At 43.7% G+C, this 18,739-nt stretch overlaps 1 protein-coding gene across 1 annotated transcript in view; it reads right to left on the bottom strand.

The window, feature by feature from the left end:
* Positions 1-18,739, bottom strand: part of LOC140457347 (TOG array regulator of axonemal microtubules protein 2-like) — a 118,435-nt gene that overhangs the window by 69,103 nt on the left and 30,593 nt on the right. The window contains exon 2 of the mRNA XM_072551377.1: positions 3,380-3,492. Within this exon, the coding sequence (XP_072407478.1) occupies positions 3,380-3,401 (22 nt within the window). The 5' untranslated portion in view covers positions 3,402-3,492. The remainder of the gene's footprint in view (positions 1-3,379; positions 3,493-18,739) is intronic.

The raw sequence follows: 18,739 nt of genomic DNA, 5'->3' as shown, positions 1-18,739 counted from the left end.
AGATTCATTACAGCACCGAATGAGGCCATTCAGCCCATCGAATCCCTTCAGACTTACTGTAAGTACGGCAATCCACTCTCCCACCTGCAGATTTATTTCCTCCAAGCACACAACAAATTTACTTTAGAAATTAAAAAAAACCTATCAATGTCAGATTTTTAAATGACCGTTTGCACTAGCTATCATGCATCCAGAGAGCGAAAACGTATCAAAATAGGATGAAATGATGTTCATGCTCAGCAAGATGGACTTGAAGGTACTAAAACACTGACACTTTCCTATTTCTGGCACCTAGAGCATGTTCACAGGTCAGCTTTACCTCAGGTTATGATGCAGAGGAAAGCTGTCTCTACTCATCCCCCAGCAATGTGTTTTGACCTCAGCCCTGATGAAGCTCAACCTACTGCGTCTCGATCATTTCAGATGATCAGACCAGCCCCATCCGCAGTCTCTCCCTGGCTGACACTTGCTTTACACAGGACCTCTCCCACCAGCAGAGCAGGTTGGTAACCTGGCACTTAACTGACAACAGAAATTTGGAATTCCCTTTCTCAAAAGACTGTGTTAGCTGGAAGTATCTAAGCTTTTGAAGACCATACTCACTAAACTGGTGCAAGATTACGCTGGAAGGAGAGGAGGTAAGTATAAAGTGGAGTTCCAGATCAGATATGGTCTAATTGAATAGCGGAGCAGGTGAGGGATTAAATGGCTGACTCCTCTTTCAAATTTTCCTATATTCCAGACAGAACAGACCATTTCCCAAAAGGCTGCATTAAACCCAAGTTTGCAGTAGTGAAGGAGTGTCTAACCAACAGCACTTCCTTGACCCACAAAAATTTCCATTTTTACCTTTGCCTTTGGAGAGCCAACCTCCCGCCTGTAAATGGAGATTAGAATCCACGCTGTTACTGCGAACAAGACTGAACTCTGCTTCATTATTCCGTATCCTTCCACAGTATACACTCATTGGTGCCCCATACTTGCCTGATTTGGGTGAGAATATAATAGTCACGGTTAGTCTTTGCTAATGGTTAAAAAAAATTCACTTCAAATAAAAACAAAGTATTGGAGATGCTGTTCCGAGGAAGAGTCATACCAGACTCTAAATGTTAGCTCGCTACCCCCTCGACACAGAATTGCTCCAGAACCTTCAGTTTCATACACTTCTGTTACAAAAGAAAGTTAGCACTGACCAGGGCATGATCTAATCCTGCAGTTGAATTCTTGTTATTCATATATGCCTAAATAGAATATACCACCTTATACAGGGATACAGATACAGGCCATTCAGCCCAGCCAGAAATGTTCCACTTCATGTTCCACTTGAGCTTCTTCATTTAAATCTATCGTTGCATCTCCACTCCCTTCTCCCTCACATGTCTAGCTTTCCCTTAAAGGCAGCAATATTTGCTTGAAGAATTCAGCAGTTTCCACATTTTTGCCATTCTAAGTTTCTTTTGAATTCTCTACTGGATATCTTGGTTACTATTGGATATTGACGGCCTTTAATTATGCTGGTCTCTACAAGAGGAAATAATCCATCTATCCATTATTAAAATTCATTTTAAAGACCTCCACTAGGTTCCTTCTAAACCTTCTCTTTTCAAGGTAAAAGAGACTGTCTGACAATGTTTTCCTGATATATACTTACTTATTTCTGATATCATCCTGGTACATCTTCACTGTAACCCCTCCAGTGTCTTTGTATTATTTTTAAAGTACAACGACCAAAACTGCAGACAATGCTCTAGTTGTTGTCTAACCAAAGGTTGATACAGGTTTAGAATAATTTCCCTGTCATAGAACATAGAAAAGTACAGCACAGAACAAGCCCTTTCGCCCACAATGTTGTGCAGAGATTTAATCCTAATGTAAAATATAGCAACTTAACTTACGCACTCCTCAACTCACTACTATCCATGTGCATATCCAGCAGTCACTTAAATGTCCCCAGTGACTGCTTCCACCACCACCACAGCTGGCAACGCATTCCATGCATTCACAACCCCAATCCTCCCTCTAAAAATAACACCAAATCCATTGCTCATTTTTTTTTAATGGTTTGCTATTGGCATGGATGTCATTGACAAAGCCAAATCTTAGCACAGGTCTTTCCGATGCATTGCTGCCATCCACGTAGTGTTCCCGTTAGGTAGGGAGCTCCAGACTTTGATTCAGAAATTAGGAAGAACAATGACATATGTCCTAGTCGGGGCAGTGAGAGACAGGGAGAGGAAATTGAACATTATGGTGCTTGCAGGACATGCAAAAGGAAGACAGGCTTGGGTGTAGATAACATTTTTACTTCGGCACAATGCTCTGGGACACTTTTTGGCCAATTAAATATGTTTTAAGTACACTGTATTGCTAAAACTAGATACTTTTGTCTGCATTTGCAGATCCAATGCTCTACCCTAGCTGTTAAAGCACGTGCATCTGAGGGTGCAGATGTGTCTGTATCAGCTCCTGAGCACCCCAGCAATTATGTCTTACTACATGTAATTGCTCTTATTACAATAAATGCTAGTTACAAAAATCAGAGCCTCGTCTGTGGATACTGCACTGTGGTGGATTCTCGACCACTAATCACTAAATAGACCCAAGACAAAGCAAAGAGAAGAAAATTCTCCTGATACTCAATGTCTGTGATTACTTAACACACTGCAAAACCTATTTATCTCCATTATTTCAAAGAACTTAATCAAATGGTTCCCAAATATGCATTTTTATTGAGTACAAAGGCTATAATCTCTTGGTTTATCTGATAACTAAGATCATTAAAGCTCACATACAATTTAGAATCATGATCTGGTTCTGAGATTTAGACAAGCTCTTGCAGAAGGACACAAGTGTACTTTGTATATTCTACTGGATCATCCTAACTATCATCTGTTTCTATGAATGATCATCTGCCAGATGCAAACACATTCCCCCATTACATCTAGATTTAACTGAAATTTTCTTCTCTCATCCAATGTGCAGACATTGGCATAAGTCTTAGCAGCCAGTGCCCCGAATGTCTTAATCCGGATCATCAGTGGAGGCAATGAAGAGTAAGTCACATTCCGAGGATTGCTATCTTTCCTCTTGTGCTAGGTCATTCCTTAGTGGAACTGTTGGAGATACCACTATCCATAACATGACCAACAGAGCAAGACAGCTGGAATGATTCTGCAGACTTCATCCCACTTGAGTGCCTACTTCAACAGTAGTTTTGGTGAAAGCCTAGGAATGGATGACCTATCTCTATCAGATGGACCCTCTGGGCAAGCTGTCTCAAGACATGCGGAGTAGCAAGAAACCAACCAAATAGTTGCATTTGATACTTTAGCCACTTGTGAATCAGTTTGGGGTATTCCTGCCACTTGATGGCTCTTACCTTCTGTAAAATCCTCGCTCATGTCCACGAACCGGAAGATACCATGAATCTCAAAAGCCTGCTGATTGTGCCACTGCTCTGGACCTGAACTGTCTGCAATATGTTGCAAAAGGCTAGGAAATAAAAAGAAATTGGGCTATGCATATACAGAAATATTGGATAGGAAAAAGATTAACCCCCCAAGTCATGCCCCTCCTCTTTTTATTGAAAACAATTAAAGAATGCAGGAGCTGGAGGAACTGAGGTATTCTTTTCAGATTCCCTTTGATAATTAACCTAACTGGACACCACGCTCTACACTGTATCCTGCATGAGATGAATTATGCACCAGTAACATACACTATTCCTTCTACTTCTTGTGCTCACTGATGGCAATCCCCTATTGGTAGAATACATTTCATTAGCTGGTTCCAGGCCCTCTCTCTAGCTCTACCTAGCGGTCAACTCACAGATGTGAGTTTACTTTGTAAGAGGGAGCCAGCTCACTTCACCACAGTAAGCTGTGAGGTTCAGCCCCATCTCATACATAGCCTTGACACTTCGTCCATCAAGGAGTTTTAGGGGTATGGAAGAGGAATGAGCAAAGGTTCCCCAACAGAAAGGTATGGAATGATGGGGAGGCCCACAGGACGGTCATCAACTCTTGGAATCTTGAATCCCTCTCTTTTCTCTAACCTGAAAGCCAATGGCAGCACCTTGTCAGCTCTGGATCAATGAGCCATAATATTGTGCAGGTTTCAAGTCCAGAAGCTTTAAAATGATCTCACCCCAAAACCAGATTTCTTTCTTTCAAACAAGGGTGTAGGGAGAATGAGTTGGAGGAGCCCCAATCGTATGGGTAAACATGGATTTAGGGGTAAGAAATACAATGTTTAGAGTGAAGATTTTCACCCAAAGATAATGGAAGTCTTGTAATGGGAGTCTTGAACTCACTGATTGAAAGAGCAGTGTGGCATCACATTTAAGAAAGTATTTAGAGAAGATAAAGGAGCAGAATTAGGACATTCAGCCCATCTGGTATGCTCTGCCATTCAATCATGGCTGATATGTTTCTCAACCCCATTCCCATCTTCTCCCCTTAATCCTTTTACCAGTCAAGAACCTGTCTTAAAGACACTCAATGACTTAGCCTCCACAGCCCTCTGTGGCGATCAGTTCCACAGATTCAGTACCCTCTGACTGAAGAAAGTCCTCTTCATCTCAGTTCTAAAGGTTGCCCCTTCACTGAGGCTGTGCTCTCAGGTCCTAATCTCTATTATTGGAAATATCATCTCCATGTCCACTCTATTGAGGCCTCTCAGTATTCAGTAAGTTTCAATCAGATGCTTCTTCATCCTTCTGGAACAGGTGGGACTTGAACCTGGGGCTCCTGGCCCAAAGTTAGAGACACTACTATTGTGCCACAAGAACCTTTAATTTCCTTTGAACTGGAATTGAACCAGTGACCTGAGGATGTTTTTATGAACTCTACAGTCTTCCACTCTACCAACTGAGCTACTGAAGAGCACTAAATGTGGATGTACACTTTAAGTATCTTAAGCTACAGAGGCTGGTAAATGGGATTGGACTGGATGGCTCATTAGCCAGTGCTGACATGATGGGCGGAATTGTTTCCTTCCATGCAGTTAGTTTCTATGATGCTATGCTCATTGAGATGTTAGCCCAAGACTCAGCCTTTCTTTTTATGTAAAAAGAGACAATCTGATTATCAAATTGTTAATTTTGGAAATTTACTGTGTGCAAATTGGCTGCTATATTTCCAACCTTACAACAATGAAGGTACTTCACTGGTTATGACAACTTTTGGGACTTGCTGTGGTTGAAGAGACATTTTTTACCAGAGAACTTAAGACTAAATAATGGAATGGCCACAAACGTCTAACCGGTGGAATGTCATGGAAGTAATACAACTGTATCCATCGGGTTAGTTCTGAGCTGTACTTTATGGCCATAAAGTATTAAGAATAAAACAACAGTCCAATTTAACAATAGTCAAATGATTAACCAGTTTAGGAGCGCAGTTTCCAGGTTCCAATTTGCTTGGACATTTAGACCACTCCTGAACTAGTTGTTTATCCTTCCACGTTTCACATTCATATTTTCAGAGCCTTCTGTGTCCATTTCCTCAATCTCCAAGTTTAATTAGACTATATTCTGCACATGACATGTCATTCAAAACACAAGTGAGATGCTCCAATTTCATAATGTGGTTAATCATCGGTCAGAACTTCAGTGGAAATTCCCTAACTTTTCTTCTAACTGTCAAGGGAGATTTTCCATCAGCACTAGAGAGGAGACAGAATCTCAGTTTATAGTCTGTCCTGAGGGAGGCCCCTCTTACAGCACAACATTCTCTCAGGTTTACACAGGTGGACCATGAGCTGGAATCCCTGACATGGGTATGGAACCGAAAAACTGCTGTCTCTGATATAAGACCATAAGACATAGGAGTGGAAGTAAGGCCATTCGGCCCATCGAGTCCACTCCACCATTCAATCATGGCTGATGCGCATTTCAGCTCCACTTACTAGCGTTCTCCCCGTAGCCCTTAATTCCTCTAGACAACAAGAATCTATCAATCTCGGCCTTGAAGACATTTAGCGTCCCGGCTTCCACTGCACTCTGTGGCAATGAATTCCACAGGCCCACCACTCTCTGGCTGAAGAAAGGTCTCCGCATTTCTGTTCTGAAATGACCCCCTCTAATTCGAAGGCTGTGTCCACGGGTCCTAGTCTCCTCGTCTAACGGAAACAATTTCCTAGCATCCACCTTTTCCAAGCCATGTATTATTTTGTACGTCTCAATTAAGTCTCCCCTTAATCTTCTAAACTCCAACGAATACAATCCCAGTATCCTCAGCCGTTCCTCATATGCTAGACCTGTCATTCCAGGGATCATCCGTGTGAATCTCCGCTGGACACGTTCCAGTGCCAGTATGTCCTTCCTGAGGTGTGGGGACCAAAACTGGACACAGTACTCCAAATGGGGCCTAACCAGAGCTTTATAAAGTCTTAGTAGTACATCTCTGCTTTTATATTCCAACCCTCTTGAGATAAGACTGTCACTGAGTTACAACGGATGCTTAAAACCAGAGTGTGCATTGCCATTGCTGTGTGAGCTGTAACTTTCAGAATGGGTGCCAATTAAAAAGGGGAAGGTTGTTTCAAAATTATTTCAGGTGAAGGAATGTTGGGGATTTCCAGCTGCCACCGGGTCCTAGGATTGGTGATGTCAAGTCATGGAGACAGGTTTCTGTTCTCTGTACAAGACAGCTTAGACCCCAGTCATAGAAAATAAACACAAACACCACCCTGAAAGCTAGGGGCCAGAAATCCAAGAACAGTCAAAGATAAAAGGCAAGGTGCTTACTAACCCTCTCTCCCAACCATGTTTCTGAGCAAATGATAGGTTATTATTTCAAAGGACAATCCTTCAAAAAGAAACACCCTTCATTTTCAGGTAGATTTTGGACTTAGTGCCAAGCATTGGACCAAGATTTATTCTCAACAAAATTGAGCTCTTCCAGGACTGAGTATGAAAGGCTGGAATGTCTATGGTAACTGGGCAATGTATCACCCTGCAACATCCAAAATGCTCCACAAACAGGGCTGAAGAGGATTTACTTCCACGAGCTCTACCCTCCACAGCCCAATAGATTCTCAGGCGAATCTACCCGAAACCAAGATCCAGCAGACCCAAATTCAGCCCCCACCCTCAGAGTCATCCACATTCCCCACTTAATCCTCTGCTCAGGACTTTGATGATTTTCATCAGCCAAGATCAAAAGTTCGCGGGAAAACTGCAAGACAATGGGATAAGAGCAAGTGCCATGTCTTTGATGTGGAGCTGGCAGCTGTACAGGTACTTTGAGCCAACACGACCCTTAGATTTCCTCAATTTATTACTGATTCCTGTCATTTGCTGGTGCTCAGAACCAGCGAAATCAATGGGGGGGGGGGGGGGGGGCGGCATTATATCAAAGTAACGTACTTTCGCTGTGCAAAGATTCCATATTCCAATAAGTCGCTTTAAAGTCCATAAAGTGCAGACAGTCGTCAGCTGTTTTCTTAGCGCAGGAATGAGTGTAAGCATGGGGCAGTGCCCATGAGCTGCTGCTGCTGTTGTGGTAGAGCCAAGTTTCTGGAGGCTTGAAAGAGCTACCAATCACCAGCTCAGCTGCACCCAGTTTTGACCACAAACAAAGCAATAAATAACTGTGCAGAGCATGTCGAAAACAAACCTGACAGCTCACCAATTTCCAAACACTGAGTCACCAAAGGAGCTTTACTTTAACGAGTGAAAAGAATCTCGTAACTTTAAGTGAAACAGAAACATATAAGAACTAATTGACGCTCTGTGAGAGATTGCATGTTGACAGTGTGCCTGAATATGTGTCTCTTGTGTTTATCTCTGGATTAGCAGTTGGGGATGGGACAACATACTCAGTGCCATCTTCATCCTGATGGCCACCTTTGTGTGGCTGCATCGAATTGTGCGTAGACCCTCAGTACATGAACACCAAGTGTCACTACATACTGAGGTGTTGCTAACAATGGGACACGCCTTGTTGCTGCAGAATGCCCCAAGTAGTTGGACTGTTCCATCCCATCTGTCCTTCATGGAGAAATTTATGGAGAAAAACACCTTTGACCACAAGTCCATCCAGAAGTGGTCAGCACGTAGTGTTCTCAAGACTCGGTGGGAAAAAGACAGGGTGGATCCTGTCAGGTTGTTCCCTGAGCAAACTGTCAAAGTTATTTAGCTGAATGCTTCATCATCAGAATCTTCCAACAAGCACCGCGACGTCATTTGGCTGGTGGTGAGAAGGACATTACCTGCGAGATCCTTTTTGCAAACCTGGACTCTGCACCACCACACACTGCTGTCAAATGGCTGCAGGGGTTTGAGACTGTCTCACATCTCCTGCTGAAATATGCCTTCGCAAAGGAAGTCTGGAGAAAGATGCAGTTTTCATCCTGAGCAGCTCCGTGTCACAGGACTCTGTGCTTGAAGGTCTGTTCCCTGGGACATGTACTGAGACAAACACCAACTTCGCTTGGAGAGCTAGCAACTCAAAACTTGCTAGTCTTCCAGAGCAAGGAAATGATTGTTCCAAAACTCATTAGATTTAGGGGTTTCTTTAGATTCGCTATTTTCCAATGTACCTCCTTTATTCATCGAGGGTCAAAGGGCCTGTTCTGTGCGGTATTGTTCTATGTTCAATGATCTTGAGTGTAGCAGACTGGCACTTTCCAATGTCCAAGACTACGAGCTGAGGGATGCAATAAAGCTTGGAGCAGCTGCCACCAAGGTGCAGTGAGGAAAGGTCACCATCTAAATAAAATGGGGATCTGTTTAGTTATCGACCCCTCCCAGTGCCTCAATATATGTAAACATGGTCTTGTACAGGCAAAAAAAAAACCTAGGGGACGTTTGTTGAATAGAGGCAAATTCCAATCTTTGTTTCTTTGTATGTTATTGTACAGAACCGAAATGCTATACTGACCATGTGTACAAACATACTTTTATGAACAAATATTTTTGAAATAAAAATATTTTTGCTCGAGTTTTGGCTTCTGCACTTGGGTGAGTGTGTAAACATAAGATTATATCCATGAACATGCACAGTTGTATGTATACATTTGCATAATCCATAATCCGTGGGCAGCACGGTGGCACAGTGGTTAGCACTGCTGCCTCACAGCGCCAGTGACCCGGGTTCAATTCCCGCCTCAGGCGACTGACTGTGTGGAGTTTGCACGTTCTCCCAGTGTCTGCGTGGGTTTCCTCCGGGTGCTTCCGGTTTCAGTCCAAAGATGTGCAGGTCAGGTGAATTGGCCATGCTAAATTGCCCGTAGTGGTAGGTAAGGGGTAGATGTAGGGGTATGGGTGGGTTACGCTTCGGCGGGGCGGTGTGGACTTGTTGGGCCGAAGGGCCTGTTTCCACACTGTAAGTAATCTAATCTAATCTAATTGTGTATGTCGACCTTCTTTGTGAAAATTTGTTGTGCGAATTTGAGGATGTGATTGTCAGATACAACCGTACAAACCTTCGTACTTATGCTAATATATTTTCATTTGAATGCGTGCACATGTGCATGTAGGCAAAGTGAATAGCTACATATGTGCATCTATATTTCAATATGCATAACCATCGCTGTGAATGTGTTTTCAAGTCTAGCTTTTGGTCCTTTGCAAATGTGCAGATCAATCTCTCATTTAAGTGCAATAACATTTCAAACATCGATTGTGAAATGCAGCAGATAAACAAAAGGCTTTTTTTCTAATTATCCAGACTCTGTACACATACAATTGTGTGCATTCATTGCCTTTATTGTAAAATTTCTGGTCTCAGGATGCCAGCTCTGAACCTTTGCAGTCCATAAATGTGAACTCCTGTCATTTGCTCTGTGTATGGGCTGCAGATCTGTGGACCACTGCAGGCTTAACAGCGCTGAAACCGGAGCTGAGCCTCCAGTACAGTACTGACGGAGTGCTGCCCTTCTGTCACCTGCTGCCTTTCAGATGAGACATTCAACCAAGGTCCTATCTGTTCCCTCAGCAAAACATCTCATAACACTTATTTGAAGAAGAGCAGGAAAGTATTCTGTAATCACAACTAATAATGGTCCATTAATCAACATCATAAATCTGAAAAAAAACACAATGCTACGGAAACTCAGTAGCATTTGTGAAAAAGGAAACAGAGCTAATATTTAGTATTGGTTTTGACTCATCTTCAGCATCCACAGTTTATTCACAAAAAATGAAACCGATTACCAGGGTATTATCACTTGTTGTTTGTGGGAACTGGCTGTGCACAATATGAAGAAATTGAGGACTGCAGATGACTGGAGATCAGAGTCAAGAGTGTGGTGCTGCAAAAGCACAGGCAGGTCAGGCAGCATCTGAGGAGCAGGAGAACTGACGCTTCGGGCAAAAGCCCTTCATCAGGAGAGGGCTTTTGAAGGGCAGATGAAGGGCTTTTGCCTGAAACGTCGATTCTCCTGCTCCTCGGATCTTGCCTAACTTGCTGTGCTTTTCCAGCACCACACATTCAACTGTGCACAATGTGGCTGCTACATCACAACATAATACAAAATGTGTGACCATATTTTGCAAATACTTGGCACTTTGGGTAAAACGGAGATTGCAAAAGGAGCATTCTAAATGAGAGTCTGTACTTACTGTGAAGAGGAGTATGGAAACTAGAGAACTTGGAAAAATATAAGTGACATCCTGAAAAGCTTTACAAGGATGTCAGGATTGGACAGTTTGAGCTAAAGGGAGAGGCTGAATAGGCTGGGGCTGTTTTCCTTGGAGCGTCAGAGACTGAGGAGTAACCTATTAGAGGTTTACAAAATCATGAGGGGTATGGATAGGGCAAATAGACAAGGTCTTTTCCTGGGTGTGGGGGAGTCCAGAACTAGAAGGCATAGGTTTACAGTGAGAGAAGATTTAAAAGGGATTGAAGGGGCAATCCTTTTATGAAAAGGGTGGTGCATGTATGGAACAAGCTGCCAGAGGAAGTGGAGGAGGCTCGTACAATTACAACATTTAAAAGTTATCTGGATGGGTATATGAATAGAAAGGATTTGGAGGGATGTGGGCCAAGACAACTGGAGGTTGGCTAACGTGGTACCATTATTTAAGAAAGGTGGTAAGGACAAGCCAGGGAACTATAGACCAGTGAGCCTGAAGTCAGTGGTGGGCAAGTTGTTGGAGGGAATCCTGAGGGACAGGATGTAGATGTATTTGGAAAGGCAAGGACTGATTAAGGATAGTCAACATGGCTTTGTGCATGGGAAATCATGTCTCACGAACTTGATTGAGTTTTTTGATACAGTAACAAAGAGGATTGATGAGGGCAGAGTGGTAGACATGATCTATATGGACTTCAATAAGGCATTCCACAAGGTTCCCCATGGGAGACTGGTTAGCAAGGTTGGATCATGGAATACAGGGAGAACTAGCCATTTGGCTACAGAACTGGCTCAAAGGTAGAAGACAGCGGGTGGTGGAGGAGGGTTGTTTTTTCAGACTGGCAGCTCATTCCACACACATAGCACCCTCTGCATGAAAATGCTTCCCCTTAAGTCTCTCTCATATCTTGCCCCTCTCACCCTCAGCCTATGCCCTCTAGTTCTGGACTCCCCCACCCCAGGGAAAAGACCTTGTCTATTTCCGTATCCATGCCCTTCATGATTATAAAAACCTCTATACGGTCACCCCTCAGACTTTGATTCTCCAGGGAAAGCAGCCTCAGCCTATTCAGCCTCTCCCTACAGCTCAAATCCTCCAACCCTGGCAACATCCTTGTAAATTTTTTCTGATGTTCCAAGTTTCACAATATCCTTCCAATAGGAAGGAGACCAGAACTGCATACAATATTCCAAAAGTGCCTAACCAATGTCCTGTCCAGCTGCAACAGAACCTCCCAACCTCTATACTCAATACTCTGACCAATAAAGGAAAACATACCAAATGCCACCTTCACTATTCTATCTACCTGTGATTCTACTTTGGAGGAGCTATGAATCTGCACTCCAAGGTCTCTGTTCAGCAACACTCCCTCGGATCTTATCAAGTGTACAAGTCCTGCTAAGATTTGCTTTCCCAAATGCAGCACCTTGTATTTATCTAAATTAAACTCCATCTGCCAGTCCTCAACCAATTGGCCTATCTGATCAAGATGCCATTGTAATGAGAAAATCTTCTTTGCTGTCTACTACACCTCCAATCTTGGTGTCATCTGCAAACTTACAAACTATACCTCCTATGTTCACATAGAAAGGGTTTAGAGGAATATGGACCAAGTGCTGGCAAACGTGACTAGATTAGGTTCGGATATCTGGTCAGCATGGATGAATTGGACTGAAGGGTGTATTTTCGGGCTGTACATCTCTAAGTTGCTAAGTGTCCATATTTCAGAGAAAGAGGTGCTGGACGTCTTAAAACGATCGATCAATCCCTGGGACCTGACAGAGTCATAGTCAAAGAGATATACGGCATGGAAATAGACCCTTTGATCCAACTTGTTCATGCCAACCAGATATCCTAAATTAATCTGGACCCATATCCCTCTAAACCCTTCCTATCCATATAACTATCCAGATGCCTTTTCAATGTTATAATTGTACCAGCCTCCACCACTTCTTCTAGCAGTTCATTCCATACACGTCACCTGCTACGGGAAAAAATTGCCTCTTAGGTCCCTTTTAAATTTTTCCCCTCTCACCCTAAGCCTATGCCCTCTAGTTCTGGATTTCCCCAACTGAGGGAAAAGACTTTGTGTCTATTTACTCTATCCATGCCCTTCATGATTTAATAAACTTCTATAAGGTCACTCCTCAGCCTCCACCGGCTCCAGGGAAATTAGCCTCAGCCTTTCAGCCTCTCCCTATAGCTCAAATCCTCCAACCCTGGCAACATTCTTGTAAATCCTGTCAAGTTTGACAACATCCTTCCCAGTGAATTCTGGGTAATCCAAGATGGAGGACAGGAAAACATTGTGGCTGTAAGAGCTGCTTTTGTTTTGAGGTAATTTAAGTGTTGGAAGTGATATCCTCGAATTCCAGCAGCAGGCATTACTGTTTTATATGTTGTTGCATTGTTTTGGAACTTTGGGGGAGAAAAGATCAAAACAACAGCACTTTAAAAAGGAGGAAGACAGACAAAGGCAGCAACCACATGGTCAGAAAAAGAAACCTATACTGATCAGGCGTATCCTAGAATTTTGTGGGAAACTAGGGAAGGGATTGCTGGGCACCTTGCTAAAATATTTGTATCATCGATAGCCATGGGTGAGGCAGAAGACTAGAGGGTGGTTAATGTGATGCCATTATATAAGGAGGCAGGTAAAGAATCGACAGCGAACTATAGAGCGGTGAGCCGGACATCAGAGAAGGGGATTCTGAGGGACGTTACTTACATACATTTGGAAAGGCAAAGACCAATTAGGATAGTCAATGTGACTTTATGCGTTGGGTATCATGTCTCCCTCACATGATTGAACATTTTTTGAAGAGGTGACTAATAAGATTGATGAAGGCAGCATGGCAGATGTCGTGGATATGGACTTAGAGTCAAAGAGTCATAGAGATGTACAACACGGAAAGAGACCATTCGGTCCAACCGGTTCATGCTGATCAGATATCCCTACCCAATCTAGTCCCACCTGCCAGCATTCAGTCCATAACCCTCCAAACCCTTCCTATTCATATACCCATCCAAATGCCTTTTAAATATTGCAATTGCATCAGCCTCCACCACTTCCTCTGGCAAATCATTCCATACATGTACCACCCTCTGCGTGAAAAAGTTGCCCCTTAGGTCTCTTTTATATCGCTCCCCTCTCACCCTAAACCTATACCGTCTAGTTCTGGACTCCCCACCCCAAGGAAAAGACTTTGTCTACTTATCTTATCCATGCCTCTCATAATTTTGTAAACCTCTAAGGTCACCCCTCAGCCTCCGACGCTCCAGGGAAAACAGCCCCAGCCTGTTCAGCCTCTCCCTATAGCTCAAATTCTTCAACCCTGGCAACATCCTTGTAAATCTTTTCTGAATCCTTTCAAGTTTCACAACATCTTTCCGATAGGAAGGAAACCAGAATTGCATGCAATATTCCAACAGTGGTCTAACCAATGTCCTGTACAGCCGCAAAGTGACCTCCCAACTCCTGTACTCAATACTCTGACTGATAAAGGAAAGCATACCAAATGCCTTCTTCACTATCCTATCTACCTGCGACCCCACTTTCAAGGAGCTATTGCTTCAGCAACACTCCCTAGGACCTTAGCAGGACTTTTACACGTAAAGGTAAGATTTGCTTCCCCAAAATGCAGCACATCGCATTTATCTAAATTAAACTCCATCTGCCATTCCTCAGCCCATTGACCCATCTGATCAAGATCCTGTTGTAACCAGAGATAACCTTCTTCGTTGTCCACGACACCTCCAATTTTGGTGTCATCCGCAAACTTACTAACATACCTCTTATGCTCACATCCAAATCATTTATATAAGTGACGAAAAATAGTGGACCCAGCACCGATCCTTGTGGCACTCCACTGCACACAGACCTCCAGTCTGAAAAGCAATCCTCCACCACCACCCTCGGTCTTCTACTTTTGAGCCAGTTCTGTATTCAAATGGCTAGTTCTCCCTGTATTCCATGTGATCTAACTTTGCTAACCAGTGTCCCGTAGGGAACATTGTCGAACACCTTACTGAAGTCCATATAGATCACATCTACCACTCTGCCCTCAGTCCTCTTTGTTACTTCAAAAACTCAATCAAGTTTGAGACATGATTTCCCACCCACAAAGCCATGCTGACTATCCCTAATCAGTCCTTGCCTTTCCAAATACGTGTACATCCTGTCCCTTGGGATTCCCTACAACAACTTGCCCATCACCGACCTCCAGCTCACTGGTCTATAGTTCCCTGGCTTGTCCCTACCACCCTTCTTAAATAGTGGCACCATGTTAGCCAACCTCCAGTCTTCCAGCAACTCACCCGAGATATACAAATATCTCAGCAAGAGGCCCAGCAATCACTTCCCTACCTTCCTACAGAGTTCTAGGGTACACCTGATCAGGTCCTGGTGATTTATCCACCTTCATGCGTTTCAAGACATCCAGCACTTCCTCCTCTGTAATATGAACATTTTTCAAGATGTCACCCTGTATTTCCCTACTTTCTATATCTTCCAAGTCCTTTTCCACAGTAAGTACTGATGCATAATACTCGTTTAGTATCTCCCCCATTTTCGGAGGCTCCACACAAAGGCCGCCTTGCTGATCTTTGAGGGGATACTGGATTAGTGGTGCTGGAAGAGCACAGCAGTTCAGGCAGCATCCCTGCCTGAACTGCTGTGCTCTTCCAGCACCACTAATCCAGTATTTGATTTTCAGCATCTGCAGTCATTGTTTTTACCTTGTTGATCTTTGAGGGGCCCTATTCTCTCTCTAGTTACCCTTTTGTCCTTAATGTAAAAACCCTTTGGATTCTCCTTAATTCTATTTGCCAAAGCTATCTCATGCCCCCCTTTTGCCCTCCTGATTTCCCTTTTAGGTATACTCCTACTGCCTTTACACTCTTCTAAGGATTCACTCGATCTATCCTGTCTATACCTGACATATGCTTCTTTCTTTTTCTTAACCAAACCCTCAAATTCTTTAGGAGAAAGTGAGGACTGCAGATGCTGGAGATCAGAGCTGAAAATGTGTTGCTGGAAAAGCACAGGTCAGGCAGCATCCAAGGAGCAGGAGCATCGACATTCCAGGCATGAGCCCTTCTACAGGAACGAGGCATTCCCTCATTCCTGAAGAAGGGCTGATGCCCGAAACGTCGATTCTCCTGTTCCTTGGATGCTGCCTGACCTGTGCTTTTCCAGCAACACATTTTCACCTCAATTTCTTTAGTCATCCAGCATTCCCTATACCTACCAGCCTTTCCTTTCACCCTGACAGGAATATACTGCCTCTGGATTCTTGTTATCTCATTTCTGAAGGCTTCCCATTTTCTAGCCATTCCTTTTACCTCCAAACATCTGCCCCCAATCAGCTTTTGAAAGTTCTTGTCTAATACCATCAAAATTGGCCTTCTCCAATTTAGAACTTCAACTTTTAGATCTTTTCCCATCACTATTTTAAAACTAATAGAATTATGATCACAGGCCCCAAAAAGTGCTCCCCCACTGACACCTCAGTGACCAGTCCTGCCTTATTTCCTAAGAACAGATCAAGTTTTGCACCCTCTCTAGTACGTACATCCACATACTGACTCAGAAAAGTTTCTTTTACACACTTAAATTCCTCTCCACCTAAATCCTTAACACTATGGCAGTCCCAGTCCATGTTTGGAAAGTTAAAATCCCCTACCATAACCACCCTATTATTCTTACAGATAGCTGAGATCTTAGGGTGGCACGGTGGCACAGTGGTTAGCACTACTGCCTCACAGCGCCAGAGACCTGAGTTCAATTCCCGCCTCAGGCGGTTGACTGTGTGGAGTTTGCACTCCCCATGTCTGCGTGGGTTTCCTCCCACAGTCCAAAGATGTGCAGGTCAGGTGAATTGGCCATGCTAAATTGCCCGTAGTGTTAGGTAAGGGGTAAATGTAGGGGTAGGGGTGGGTTGCGCTTCGGCAGGTCAGTGTGGACTTGTTGGGCCGAAGGGCCTGTTTCCACACTGTAATGTAATCTAAAAAATCTAAAATCCTTACAAATTTGTTTCTCAATTTCCCTCTATTAGGGGGTCTTTCATACAATCCCAATAAGGTGATCAACCCTTACTTATTTCTCAGTTCCACCCAAATAAACTTCCCTGGATGTATTTCTGGGAATATCCTCCCTCAGTACAGCTGCAATGTTATCTCTTATCAAAAATGCCACCCCCACCCCCCCCCCCCCCCCCCCCCCACCCCCCTCTCTTGCCTCCCTTTCTATCCTTCCTGTAGCATTTGTAACCTGGAACATTAAGCTGCCAGTCCTGTCCAACCCTGAGCCATGTTTCTGTAATTGCTATGATATCCCAATCCCATGTTTCTAACCATGCCCTGAGTTCATCTGCCTTCCCTGTTAGGCCCCTTGCATTGAAATAAATGCAGTTTAATTTATTAGTCCTACCTTGTCCCTGCCTGCCCTGACTGTTTGACTCAATTCTGTTCTCAACTGTACCAGTCTCAGATTGACCTCTTTCCTCACTATCTCCCTGGGACCCCCACCCCCGCCACCTTACCAGTTTAAATTCTCCCGTGCAGCTTTAGCAAATCTCCCTGCTAGGATATTAGTCCCCTTCCAATTTAGGTGCAATCCGTCCTTCGTGTACAGATCACTTCTACCCCAAAAGAGACTTCAATGATCCAAACCACATGAATCCTTCTCCCATACACTAGCTGCTCAGCCATGCATTCATCTGCTCTATCCTCCTATTCCTGCCCTCACTAGCTCGGAGCACTGGGAGTAATCCAGATATTACTACTCTCGAGGATCCCCTTTTTAAAGTCCTGCCTAACTTTGTAATCTCCCTTCAGAATCTCAACCTTTTCCCTTCCTATGTTGTTGGTTTCAATGTGGACAATGACCTCTTGCCGGTCCCTCTCCCTTTTGAGAGCATTCTGCACCCTCCCTGAGACATCCTTGATCTTGGCACCTGGAAGTAACAGAGCTGAAAATGTGTTGCTGGAAAAGCGCAGGTCAGGCAGCATCCAAGGAACAGGAGAATCGACGTTTCGGGCATAAGCCCTTCTTCAGGCTTATACCCGAAATGTCAATTCTCCTGTTCCTTGGATGCTGCCTGACCTGCTGCGCTTTTCCAGCAACACATTTTCAGCTCTGATCTCCAGCATCTGCAGTCCTCACTTTCACCTGGAACAACACACCATTCTGATTTTTTGCTGCTGGCTACAGAAACGTCTGTCTGTACCTTGGACTAGAGGGTCCCCTAACACAGTTGATCTCTTGGAACCCGATGTGCCCCTCATTGCATTAGAGCCAGTCTCAATACCAGAAATTTGGCTGTTTGTGCTATGTTCCCCTGAGAAGCCATCACCCCCTACATTTTCCAAAACAGCGTACTTGTTGGAAATGGGGATAGCTACAGAAGGCTCCTGCACTAACTGCCTACCTCTCTTACCTTTCCTGGATTTAACCCATCTTTGTGACTGTATCTGCGATGCTCCCCCTTTCCTATAACTGCTATCCATCTCATACCATTGCTGTTACAAATTCCTCATTGCCTCTCACTGTCTCTCCAACCGATCCATTCGACCTGATAGGATTCGCAACCAATAGCATTTAAATATTGAACATAGAAAAGTACAGCACAGAACAGGCCCTTTGGCCCATGATGTTGTGCGAAGATTTAATTCTAATGTAAAATATAATAACTTAACCTACGCACCCCTCAACTCACTGCTATCCATCGTAGATATAATCCACAGTAACCCGTAAACTCTCCTTAAACTTCCACATCTGACAAGTGCATATCACTCTACTAAAGGCCATTTGTTTGCTCCTTCACAACGTACAGACCCAGAAAATAACACCATCTTATTCCTCTACAAAACACTGCTCCAGGTTAAAACTATTCACTTATCTGTTTTTCTGTGTTGTGACTTTGCTCAAACAGTTCCTCCAAGATCAGTTGTGAATTTTATTGTTTGTTGGTTTTTCCCAGACACTGATGTCTAGCGATACATGAATTCAAACAGCAAAGGCAGTAACTGTGCAGGTTCACTGTGGTGTCAGTTTCTTTCTCTCTCTCCTGCACTGACATCACCATGTGCTTCCTTTGTCTATACCTCTCCTTGTTTAAAACTGCTGTTGTTTTGATTCGCTTTTTCCAAAGTTCC

Source organism: Chiloscyllium punctatum, chromosome 3 (genome assembly GCF_047496795.1).
Source record: "Chiloscyllium punctatum isolate Juve2018m chromosome 3, sChiPun1.3, whole genome shotgun sequence".
NCBI lineage: Eukaryota > Metazoa > Chordata > Chondrichthyes > Orectolobiformes > Hemiscylliidae > Chiloscyllium > Chiloscyllium punctatum.
Note: the sequence above shows the minus strand (reverse complement) of the source record. Positions and strands in the feature narration are given on the sequence as shown.